This window comes from Phocoena sinus, chromosome 8 (assembly GCF_008692025.1).
Source record: "Phocoena sinus isolate mPhoSin1 chromosome 8, mPhoSin1.pri, whole genome shotgun sequence".
Classification (NCBI taxonomy): Eukaryota; Metazoa; Chordata; class Mammalia; order Artiodactyla; family Phocoenidae; genus Phocoena; species Phocoena sinus.
In genome coordinates, this window is record NC_045770.1 from 68622682 (window position 1) to 68635504 (window position 12823).

The following is a 12823-nucleotide window of genomic DNA, read 5'->3' on the forward strand; positions in this document are numbered from 1 at the left end:
CTATTGTTAGAAAGTGGTAGTTTCTTAGGTTTTAATCAGAATCTCCAGGGTTGAACCCTAAAATTTGTATTCTGGACCAAATCTCCATGGATTCTCATGCAGCCAGTCCATACACTGGGGCATTAGTATAAGGCTGTTATAGATAAGAGGTAATATTTTTCCTGTCACTAAAAATAAGGCAATTTAATTTGGCAAACATGGTGACCACACATGATGATGACACAGCTGTAATCTCAAGACTACTATTTAGAGTTGAAGCTGCTTAAAAAGCAAAACACCAATACATCAGCAGGTGAAACAATTTTATTTCACAGTTGTCTTTAAAACCACAAAGACAATATGTTCTTCATATAAAAACGTCAGTTCAGATAACTATACTTTCTAGAAAATGATTATAGAGACGCTCTTAAAGAAAATGCACCCCATTATATGGTTTTGGTGAAGTTGCTTGGAAAAAACTCACATCTGGACTGATTCCTAAAACATACCATTCCACCATTCTGCATCTTTTGGTTCAAAGTATAGGTTATTGTCATCAATACGTGTTCCTGCATTCTTACATGTATGATAATACATATATAGACTGGTTTATCATTTAATGTTCCATTGGTTCATCAGCCTTTTCTGCAGGTTCATCAGCAGGCTGAGTAGGCTTAAGAGAGGAAGAAAAAAGAAAATATGTAAAAAGAACACTTGACCAATATATATTTTTAATCATAAACATTGTGTTATAAAAAAAATTTATGAGAAAAGGAGTTAGCAGACATTTTGGATACTCAATTTTGGTTCATTGTCCTATTAAAATTTCTGAACAAAGGGTTTTAAAAAAATAGATACAATTTTACAGTTCTGAAAACCTAAGCATCACTGAACAATTCCAGCGTTTCATCGTAATTTGTCTTGATCAAGAATAAAGGCTTTCCTTTTATTATCACTACTAGCCTTAAAATACTGGCACATTTTAGACATTCTTTTACTCTTTAGCACTAATGAACACAGCAAAAATATTTTCAAACAAAGCAGTTGTATGGTACTCCACTGCACTCTTCCCAACAGTGCTGGTTCTTACCAATAGCAGTTAAATAATGCAAATCTTGCTCCTCCAAATACCAACATGTTAAAAAAAAATTCATGCTGTAGAAGAAATTCATGACTGTTTTTTTTTTCAACTACACAGCAATCAAAAAAGCATCTACAAAAGCAAATGTGTACTCTAAACATTCAACAAAAAAAGGCTAGTATTTAACCTGAGATTCACCAATACTTCTTGATCCTTTTCTCAATATTTGTGAAGAGCCAACTTAGTTTCCCAAGCTGGTCCCCAATGAATTTTCTCTCAGTCCCCACTCTGGTAGGATCTTGGCTGGCCCTATGACTTGTTTTAACCAACAGAATGTACAGAAGTGATGCTGTGCCAGCCCTGGGCCTCAGCCTTAAGAATGCCTGGCAGCTTGCACTTCTCAGTTTTTGAACTTTTGCAACCTCTGAGCTGCTACCCTGCTAGAGATACTCTGGTGAAGGAGAGGCCCTGAGACTACGTGGACAGAGGCCCAGCGATCCTAGCAGAGGTCCCAGCCATCTAGCTGTCCCTCTAAGATACCTAGCAAGTATGAGTAAAGAAGACACGTGAGTAAAGCCATCTTGGATGTTCCAGCCCCACTCCCTCAACTGACTGGAACATTTGAGAGACCCCAAATGAGATGAGCAGAAGAACTATCTAGCTGAGCCCATCAACCCACAGAAGTGAGAAACTGCAATAGGTAACCAAATCACCCTTTTTGTGTTTTATGGAGATCACTGACCCCTCAGTATTTTACTTTAGTCAGTTCTTAGTTTTCCCACTGCCACATGAATTATGAGCCTATCTCAATAATTAAAGACAAAAGTGGTAGATTTACACAGTCATGGTAGGAACAATAGAACTGAAGTCTCTTGCTTATAATTAGTTATATACCTGTGTCTTTCTCTGTGGTCTTTCTTCAAGACCTTCCAGGAATGGAGACACATCATCATCATCATAAATCGTAAACTCCAAGTCTTTACCAACAATTCCAATGGAAACATTCTGAGGGGAAAAAAAAAAGGTAAAAATTAAAACTCAAGAGAATTTAGGTTGGAAAAACGCTTATGATAAAATGTTGCATGGAAAAAAGCAGAGTAAAAATTTATATAGCACTTGAATGAGACTTAAAAAATACTTGGGGAAAAAAGGAAGAAGAAAACTAGTAAACTTTTGTAATTTACAGATTTAATATTCACTTTTTAAAAAATTATTTATTTATTTGGCTGCGCCAGGTCTCAGTTGCGACATGTGGGATTTAGTTCCCTGACCAGGGATTGAACCCAGGGCCCCTGCATTGGGAGCACAGAGTCTTAACTGCTGAACCACCAGAGAAGTCCCTAATATTCACTTTTGATAATCATGAATAATTCCAAAGGTCTATGTCACCTAGAAATTTGCAACTTTGTTCATAATGGGAATGCAAAGACCAGTGTGAGGGAACAAACCGCTTTGCTAGGAAGTAACCCTAACTTCTAAGAAATAATCTAATTTGTTTCATGTGTAAGTTAAGACATGATAGTTCTTAGGGAAATAAATTTTGGGTTCTAAAGTGTTGAATTTAGGGGATTGGAACTATGTTCTACGTGGAAAAATTAAAAAGCAATTCTTAAAGTGTTCAGTGAACCAGTGCAAAAGAGCTCCTGTAAGATTAAAATTTCAGCAAAAACTTGAGGTATTAAGGATATATAGGGCATTCTCTATGATTTAGTAAAAATGTGAAATCAGGAAGCCAGAGCAACCTTTTCCAAGTTGTAAATGTCAACAGTCAACTGTATACCCAAATTTTAAAAGACAGTCATCTTGGAGTGATGGCATTATAGGTATTTTAAACAAATTTTAAAAATTTAATGTACTTTCCTAATTTTTTTGAAAGAATATTATTTTCATAATAGAAAAAAGTGTTTAAAAAGATTATGCAGGCTATAAAGTCTTCATAGACATATTAAATATTAATTATCCATTCATTATAACAAAATGGATTTTATAATATGCTGACTGATCTCACTTTAGTTAATGATCATTAACCTCAAGGAGGCCTTTAGTGGTTGTTGTATTATACAGGTCCCTAGATCATTCAATCTCCCCTTCCCTGGACAACTCTTTCTAATATTCTCCATTCTCCTTCCAGCTTAAAACCTTGCTCCTATTTCACTGAGAAAACAGAAGCAATCAGAAGAGAATGTTCACAAGCTCCCACAGTATCCACTCTTTCCTGTATCTATGTCCCTAGATTCTCTCCCTTCCTGTTACTGGGAATGAATAGCCCAATTTCCTCTCTAAGGCCTACCTTTCCACCTGTGTGCTATTCAAGGTAATTGGTCTAGCAGTTTTTCTCATTTTTATCTTATATAAATGTTTTTCTTGATACTGGATTATTCTTATACCCATGCAGCAAACCTGCTGTAACCTCTCCTATCTTAAAAAACCAAAACAACAAAAAACCCTTTTTTCACTACATTCTCTTCCAGCCACCACCCTATTTCTCTGGACCCACAACAGAAAATCTCTTCCAAAGAGCTGTCTCCAATTTCTCTCCTCTTATTTTCTCCTGACTCCTTTCCTATCAGGCTTCTACCCCACCGTTCCATTAAGATTGTCTAGTCAAGTCCCAGAGACATCACTGCTAATCTAATGGTTAATTCTCAGTCCACATCTTCCATGGTCTATTGGCAATTTTTCACTCTCTTCTCTTTGAAAGACAGTCGGCCCCTCTATCTGTGGGTTCTGCATCCTCAGATTCAACCAACCATGGATCAAAAATATTCAGGGGGGGCTTCTCTGGTGGCACAGTGGTTGAGAGTCCGCCTGCTGATGCAGGGGACACAGGTTCGTGCCCTGGTCCGGGAAGATCCCACATGCTGCGGAGTGGCTGGACACGTGAGCCATGGCCGCTGAGCCTGCGCGTCCAGAGCCTGTGCTCTGCGACGGGAGAGGCCACAACAGTGAGAGGCCCACGTACCGAAAAAAAAAAAAAAAAATATTCAGGGGCTTCCCTGGTGGCACAGTGGTTGAGAGTCCGCCTGCCGATGCAGGGGTCCAGGAAGATCCCACATGCCGCCGAACTGCTAGGCCCGTGAGCCATGGCCGCTGAGTCTGCGCATCCAGAGCCTGTACTCCACAATGGGAGAGGCCACAACAGTGAGAGGCCCGTGTACCGCAAAAAAAAGGAAAAAAAAAAAAAAAGAAAAACAAAAAATATTCGGGAAAAAAAAAATTCCAGAAAGCTCCGAAAAGCAAAACTTGAATTTGCTATGCACTGGCAACTGTTTACATAGCGTTTACATTGCAATTACAACTATTTACATGCCATTTACATTGCATTAGGTATTGTAAGTAATCTACAGATGATTTCAAGTATACAGGAGGATGTGCGTAGGTTAAGATGCAAATACTATGCTGTTTTATATAAGCGACTTGAGCATCTGCAGATTTTGTATCCAAGGGCGGGGGTCTGGAACAAATCCCTCCCCAGATTCCAAGGGATGACTGCAGTTTCTTCATTTGCTTTTAAGGATGCCTCATTTTCCAAGTTTTCCTCCGACCTTCTTCGTCACCTTTCTCAGTCCTTTTTGCTGATTCCTACTCACCTCCCAACCTCTAAAGGGTAGAGTGCCCTTAACCAAGTCTTCAAACCTCTTGTCTAACTATTCGATTCTTTTAGAAATCTAATCCAGGCCAGTCTCTAAATGCCATTTCTACACAAAGACTCCAACATTTGTAACTCTAGGATAGACCATTCTCCACCAAACTCTAGGGGGTGAACGTCTGATATCTGTTTATTCTTTATCACCAAATGGACAAACAAGAGGCATTTCAAATCCTGTTAAGTCCTAAATTAACCGCCTGATCTTCCTCCACAACCTTACCCCAAAACCTGTTCTCTGTCTTATCCATCTCAGTAAATCATAAATCTCTCCTTCCTCTCATCGGGCCAAAAACCTGATTTATTTTTTTTGCGGTATGCAGGCCTCTCACTGCTGTGGTCTCTCCCACTGCAGAGCACAGGCTCCGGATGCGCAGGCTCAGCAGCCATGGCTCACAGGCCCAGCCGCTCCGCGGCATGGGGGATCTTCCCGGACCGGGGCATGAACCTGCGTCCCCTGCGTTGGCAGGAGGACTCTCAACCACTGCGCCACCAGGGAAGCCCCTGATTTATTTTTTTAAGCTCACACCCCACAACCAATTTGTTAGCAAACCTTTTTGGTTCTAATTTCAAAACATAAGCAAAACTGAACTACTTCTCATCATCTCCAACTCTTATGACTCTGCTCTAATCCACCACAATCTCTCACCTGAATTACTATAACAACCTTGAAACTATTTCCACCCATGTCCCCACTACAATCTGTTCTCAGAACGGCAACCAGAGTGACTCTTTTAAAACCTAAATCAAGCCATGGTATTCCTCTGTTCAAACTCTAACAGCCCACTGGGAGTAAAATCCAAAGCATCTACAATGGTTTATAGGACATACGCAATCTGGCCTCCATTACCTCTCTGACTTCATTCCTTCTCTTCCTCTTGATCACTGACTCTGACACTACCGGCCTCCTTGCTTCGAACACTAGGGACATTCTGGACTCAAGGCCTTTGTAATTATACTCCCTGGAAGAATACTGATCTAGACATCTGCATAGCTCACTCACTCACCTCCTTTAGATCTTTCCCTCAAATTTCACTTTCTCAGTGAGGCCATCCCTGACCACTCTATTTTAAATTATACCCACCACACCTCCTTCTTACACCCTATTGGTCACTCTTACTCCCCTTAACCTGTTTTATTTTTTCTATAGCATTTATCACCTTCTAATATCCTATATAATTTACTTGTGGGTATACTGTCTCTCTTCCCCCACTTGGATGTATGTCCCCAAAATGCCAAGATGTTTGTTATGTTTACTATATATTCTCAACGCCTACTGCCTACATGTGGTAAGTGCTCAATGTACATATTTGTTCACTGAATTAAAAATATGATGATATTCCTACTTCTTGAAGAAATGAAGAATATTGTACCTCAGACATACTGCTTTTATTGCTTTATACCAAAAAGAAATGTTTAAAAATCATTTCAAAATCAGTCCCTTTTAGTGAACATCTTAAAGTGAGAGAATGAGCCAAGGCAACCAACTTGCAAATTGAAGAACTGTAAGTACACAAACTTCTCTATTACTTACATTTATGTGATAAATGATTAAACCGTAATGTTAGTATCTACAATTGGGAAATGTGATATTTACCTTTGTAGTTAGGTCCTGTTCTGCAGGAAGTGTCTCCCGTAAGGCACGCAGACCATGCTTAACCAGTTCATTCAAATTGCCTAAAATATAATAGATTAACAATTATTTCTTAATTCCATTTTCATGCTAGGCTTCTTTTATTTGTCAGCCCTATAGTCTGAAATCATGGTTTTTGTCACATACTAAATACATCATAATACAAAAACCCAAAAGTCTAAAGTTTGGCCATATAATCTTTTAATAATCTATTATTAGATTGCTATTATTTTATTTAATGAGAGGATAATTGATTTTTGTTACTGAATTTACCCTTTTCTTATGCTATATGTTAAATCAAAATCCTGATTCACAAATGATACAGCTCAAAGTTTCATATAATGTATTCTGTGGAATGCTCACCACTGTATTTGCTCTTTATAAAAGGAGCCTCCAACTCCTTGTATGTGGCCAGTACAACTATCCTTGTGTAGTTTTGGCCCTGATGCCAAAATTACACAAGGATACCACAAGAAAGTAAAACTACAGATTAATATCCCTTATGAACATATACACAAAAAACCTCAACAAAATACCAGCAAACTGAATCCAGCAACATTTATGTTTAATAAACATTATATATATATATATATAATTTATATTATACACTATGACCAAGAGGGATTTATCCCAGGAATGCAAAGTTGGTTTAATGTTCAAAAGCAATGCAATACATCACAATAGAATACAGGGGGAAAAAAAACAGATGATTACCCCAATAGATGCATAAAAAGCATGTGTTAAAATCCAAGAGCCTTGCATAAGCAAACTACTCAAAAACCTGCCCTATCACCACACCTTACATCTTTTACCTTTCTTTCCCACAGTTACACTGACTTCTTATTTATTTATGGACTACTTAATGCAGAATGTCTGTGTGGCTAAAAATAAGAATCTCAGAAAACTAAAAGTTGTAAACAGAACTTACAACTGGTAGCTAGTACAGTAGCTCTCAACTCTGGCTGGGGCACACTTACTTCAGACCAACTGAATCAAGAATCTTCAAGGTCAGGGACACATATTTATATTTTGAAAAAGTTCTACTGATGATTCAAATTACTGTGGTAGCCAGAGAAAGTAAAAGCTAGTATGTGTGACAGAAATAATATACACTTCATGGGTTTAATCTTTTTTAATATTCTTTCTGTAAAGCAGATACTTTTCTTCATTTAGAATACTATATTTATTCACTACATAAAGACTGGAGGGGACAAGAAAAAAAAATCACTTACACTCCATAAACTCTGACATATGTCTCTCCAAGTAAGTACGAGCTGACTGAGAACGGGCTCCAATGGACATAGCCCTGCAGTCAAAATAGTTAGCAGATGGACACGTTTGGAAAATGTGAGGGCCCATATCCTACAAAGAGAAGAAAAATACACTACATAATTCTTCACTTTGATTGAGCTAAAAATTAGAAAACTTCTAGTCAGTTTTTAAAAAATCATTAAAATATAACAATACTCTGCGAACTTACATCATAACCAGCAATAAGCAGCCCAACACCATATGGTCTCCGGCCATATCTTTGTGTTGGTATCTGAGTTTCTTAAACTAGTTAAAGAACCTGTTCTAACAAGGTATAAAGTACTATCTTTATTTTCAAATTAAACATTATTAACAAAGAACTCTGGTTTCTTAACTGCTGCATAATCCACCACAAGAAGAAGAAAATAAAAGAGAAATATTTATTTGGCTTATTATAAAAAAATGTTTGGCTATCCACCAAATCCAAAGTGAGTGCTACCAAAATGACTTTCTCTGATGTAAAGAATCTCATTCATTTTGGATATAAGGGGCAAGGATTTTTTGGGAACATCTAGAACCACCAATAAAAAATTTTAAATCTCCTCTAAAAATGATGCTTAGTTTTTCTGAAATTTGGCTTATCTGTATCTGGAAAATATTAATTGCTTATCTATAAGGGCTGATAAAAGAGCAGCCCAATTTCTTATTTAGACCCATTCTTCCATGGTAAAACTTCCTACAACTCTCCTTCTAAAAATTTTAAACATTCCGCTATTGAAAAGTGACTAACCTTAAAGTTTTCACAATCTTACCCATGTTATATATTATCATATTCCTAATAAGTAACATAAGGATAAAGTATCAAAACCCTTTAAAGTCCACATCCATAAATGCTAAAATAAATGCATAAATAAAAAGGATACTGCTTCCAATTAGAGATACAAGACGAGACACAGGAAGAGGTCTGTCAAATACAAATCTGGAATCCAAACACTCCTGGCGCATAAAATTACTAAAAAAGAAACAAGAAAAATTAGTAATTTCAAATCACAGAGAGTTATTCTAAATAATTTCATTTCTTTTTGCTTTCTTCTAGACATTTACATGAATTACATCCATACAAGGGAACCACAAAGACATGGCCACAAGGATGCATTTTTATACCAACTCTTCCTTCTAAATTTTAAATGACTAACCTTAAAGTTTTCACAATCTTACTATGTTTATGACTAAAATGTTCCTTAGTTCTAGATAACCTTTGTCTCAGAGCACTTTATAGAATAGAGAAGAAAAGGCTGAGCAAGAGAAAAAGAGCAATGTCTCTTCTCTTACCCTTCCCACTGTCAACAAGACAGTGCTTTTTTCTTGAAAGCTAATGAAAATTTTCCCAATAGAACAAATACAAGAAATAGAATCCATAGTATGGCACTGTTAACATGTCCTGCCAACGTTACTTCTATCCATAAGCAGCACTCTAGAGGAGATACCAGACACTAGACTGTTGAGTCTCACTCTTAAACCTGACAAGATTCAAGCAAGTATAACACAGGGGAAAAGGAAATTCATGCCTAACTATTAAAGCCAAGAGAATAAACAAGAAATGGATATGTACTTTTCTTTCATGCTGCTTTGTCTAGTTTATGTGTATGTCACATCTGATGATCAAATGTTGGCTGCAGGAACCAAGCTACTTGTTCTCTACTTTCATTTAAGTCCATTTCCCAGGGCTGTCTAAAACCCGATATGGCAGGTACTAATCACATGTGACTAGTGAGCACTGAAAAAGTGGCTAGTCTGAATTGAGATGTACCATAAGTACAAAATATACATGAAATTTCAAAGACTTAGTACAAAAAAACAACGTAAAACATCTCATTAATAAAGTTTTTATACTGATTACCTGTGACACGACAATATTTTGGACAGATTGGGTTAAATAAAATGTTTGACGGCACAACATATATTACATTTTCAACAGCTAAAAGAAACCATCACTAATAATGCCGTCACTATACTGCTGACCTAAGAGAGCAGGGGGGTTTGCCAGATAACTTAAAATTTTTAAACATTATTATTTTCCTTAGTGTTTATATTCCTTCTTTCCTAATTAAATCACAGACTTAAGAGATTACTTTTGGCTAACTACCTCCCACCTCCCAACACACACAACAAAAGTCACTGTGTTAAGTGTTCTACATGTTAGGCTATTTATCAGTAACCTTAGAAAAAACACTAAAAAAATTTGAGAGTTTAAGTGACTAGATCAATATCAGACTAAGTGCTAAAAGTGGGGACTAAAGACTGTGTGATTCCAAAGCCCCACCTCTGAATACTGAATGAATGAATACTAGAATACTAGAAATAATCTTTATCTCCTCTGGTCTCTCACAGAAATATACCAGTTACTCTCCACTTTCTACCTTGTATTACAGATATTCTACTAGATTTTAAGTTCCTAGAAGATGAGATTTATGTCTGATTCACTTTTGTATACCCTGCAGTACCCAGTATTGAGCTTTGCAAAAAATAAATGTCAAATGAATACTGATGTGTTAAAGAAAGCAAGGGTAGTTCAGCTGATCCTTAGAAACCTGAAAAAAGTGTCAAGCTCTTCTCAGACCTGATATCAAACAATATATACTGAGTTATCAAGTAAGACATTATTCAATGACTTCTCAAAAGCGTTAATATTAATATGATTAATTCTATTAATTAATACTGCAGTGATCAAGAAATGGAATACTTAGTAACTGACTCCAAATCCATTAAGGTATTCATGATCTTAACTTATAAGCACTCTGGCAGACAACTTCTTAAAATATCTGCATCTTTTCTAGAAATGTAATCAATTATGAATCAAAGGGATGTTTCTTTTGTTTTCCACGATCATACTCACCATAACAATCTAGCATCAGCAGTAAGTCCCGCAATTGAGATACCAATATGGTTATCAACATGGAGAATTTTTTTCTGATGAGCTGCAAGTTCTGACTGTGCTCTCTAAATAGAGACGTTATTTAAGACAGAAAAACAAGTTTACAATTTTATTATCTATACAGTGAAAGTTACATTTGACAGTTGTTTTCTAAAGGAAGAAGATATATTTACTGCTTTACTTACCTTCAACGCAACCAACACTGCATGGGTTTTTGATTTAAGACCAACTGTGGCTGAACCTTGTTTGACAGCTTCCATTGCATATTCAATTTGATGAATCCTGCCCTAAAACAAAAAAAACCCCAACATACCTTAGAGTCATCTTACAAGACCCTCTTATATATTTAAAATTAGAGATCCCCAAAATCAGGTGAACATAGTTAAACTAGGAAACTTGGGACTTCCCTGATGGTCCAGTGGGTAAAACTCCAATGCAGGGGGCCCGGGTTCGATCCCTGGTCGGGGAACTAGATGCTTCATGCGTGCTGCAACTAAGAGTGTGCATCCCACGACTAAAAAGATCCTGCATGCCGCAACTAGGACCCAGCTCAGCCAAAATAAATAAATAACAAACAAACAAAAAAAAAAACTAGGAAACTTACTTTTATGATACATTCAGGTTTCAGAAAAGTCTAAAGTGATGATATTCCATTTTCTCACTGCCCACAATCCCATAAGTTTCTAAACACATTGCAGCCACCAAAAACCACTTCATAGAAATAGCATAAAACATTTTACCTGAGGGCTCCAAACAGTGACATCATTGTCATACTGGTTGCGAAACTGAAAGTAAATGAAAAAAGACTTATTAACAGGAGAACATTACAAATCCCAAATCTTAACAAGATCTATCATTAAAAAATGTTCTTCCATCTGTTTTCATCTAACATTAACAAAAGACTGTTATTGCAACCTCATTGGAAGATTACTACTGTACTCAGCTGCAAACCAGTTTTACATTTACAAGGAGCTAGTTGGGTAGGGGAGAGCAAATCTAGATGGGACTTATCCTCCCAACCTATCTTCCAATTCTAACACTGTCCATAGCACCCACTTTAGGTTCAGTCAATTACTAAAGTTCCTATGTGTCCACTTTCCTTCCTATCTTTGCTTATGCTCTTCCCTTACACAGGACCTTAATAAATGGTCAAAAGCATTACTTTTCCCTAAACTAGCTCAAATGTCTACCTCCTAAAGTCTTCTCCATCTTTCCTCCCCAAATCCCAAAACATACTCCCACCAGTTCTTTATCTTCACGTCCCTTTCTACTTTATATTACGATTAGGGACATGTCTGATTTATCTTTGAACCTTCACTGTGCTTAAAACAGTGCCTTTGAAACATTCATACTGAATGAATGAACACAATGTCCCCAGGAAGTTAGAAGCGGACACAAATAGCCACAGCGACAGACCCATTACTGCTTTAAGGACGGTATTAAAACAAGTCCACCAGCACAGTACTTGGGAGACTAATCGTGGTGGTGAGCAAGCTGAAGGCTGGAATGGCAGACATAGGTCTGCAAGCCCTGAGCCCTATATTGTAACCCTGATTCCATCACTTCTATCAGCTTCGGTTCACTCATTTGTAAAACTAGGTGACTGGACAAAGTGACTGAAAAGGGCCTTTTCTGATCGAGCTCTGAGGGAGAGATTACAGAGGGACCCACCTGGAAAATGAACGCGGTCCAGGAACCCAAACCCTGGGGTCAAGTCCGCACTTGGCAGTACAGGCAGATCTCAAGTCCCCATTTTCCCTTTCTCCCACACAGAGCACTAGGGGCCTTTCTGGACCGCTCGGAATCTACTCGACTGAAGGAAACTGAGGGGCGAACTCGTCTAGTAGTCCGAGGAGGTTCTGTTCAAGGCCCGGTGGAAAGCGAAACAAACCCCGGGAAAAGGCCACACCAACTACCGACCTCCCCTCTCCCGGCCAGGCCGGAGATGCTGAATCACTGCCTGAACCCTCCACTCGGCTAAGGTTCCCACGGCCCGTGGCCTCGGGCCGCTCTAAGGATGACAGGCGAGGCGGCTCGCCAACCCCAGCCGGCGGACCTCTGCCCAAACCCAGCCTGAGCTCGGACTCCAACTCACCATGGTTCCGGCGCGAGGCTGGCTTCGGCCTCCTGAAAACCCGCTGACCGAGCAGCGCTGCCTAAACTTCCGCTAGGCGATCTACAGAGAAGTCTGCGGGACTTTGAAGGTGGTGGCGCAGGGTAGAGCAGTCTATTCCAGAGATGTCGATAGGCTTCCCTCGCTCCCCCGCCCTCAAAGCTCTCAGCCAGCTCGGGAGTGGG

At 38.4% G+C, this 12823-nt stretch overlaps 1 protein-coding gene across 2 annotated transcripts; it reads right to left on the reverse strand.

Moving 5' to 3' along the window:
- Positions 1-286: 286 nt before the first annotated feature.
- On the reverse strand, positions 287-12763 carry PSMA1 (proteasome 20S subunit alpha 1). Of its 2 annotated transcripts, none has more exons than XM_032641452.1 (10): positions 12621-12763; positions 11266-11310; positions 10711-10812; positions 10487-10590; positions 8514-8602; positions 7820-7890; positions 7572-7701; positions 6304-6383; positions 1955-2065; positions 287-652 (listed from the first exon to the last, which is right to left on the reverse strand). In XM_032641452.1, the coding sequence occupies exons 1-10, from the start codon at positions 12621-12623 to the stop codon at positions 596-598; spliced, it is 792 nt and encodes a 263-aa protein (XP_032497343.1). In that variant the 5' UTR covers positions 12624-12763; the 3' UTR covers positions 287-595. The 2 variants fall into 2 exon arrangements, with proteins under 2 accessions (XP_032497343.1, XP_032497344.1); XM_032641453.1 differs by lacking the exon at positions 12621-12763 and adding an exon at positions 12197-12387 and having other exon boundaries at positions 289-652.
- Positions 12764-12823: the final 60 nt, after the last annotated feature.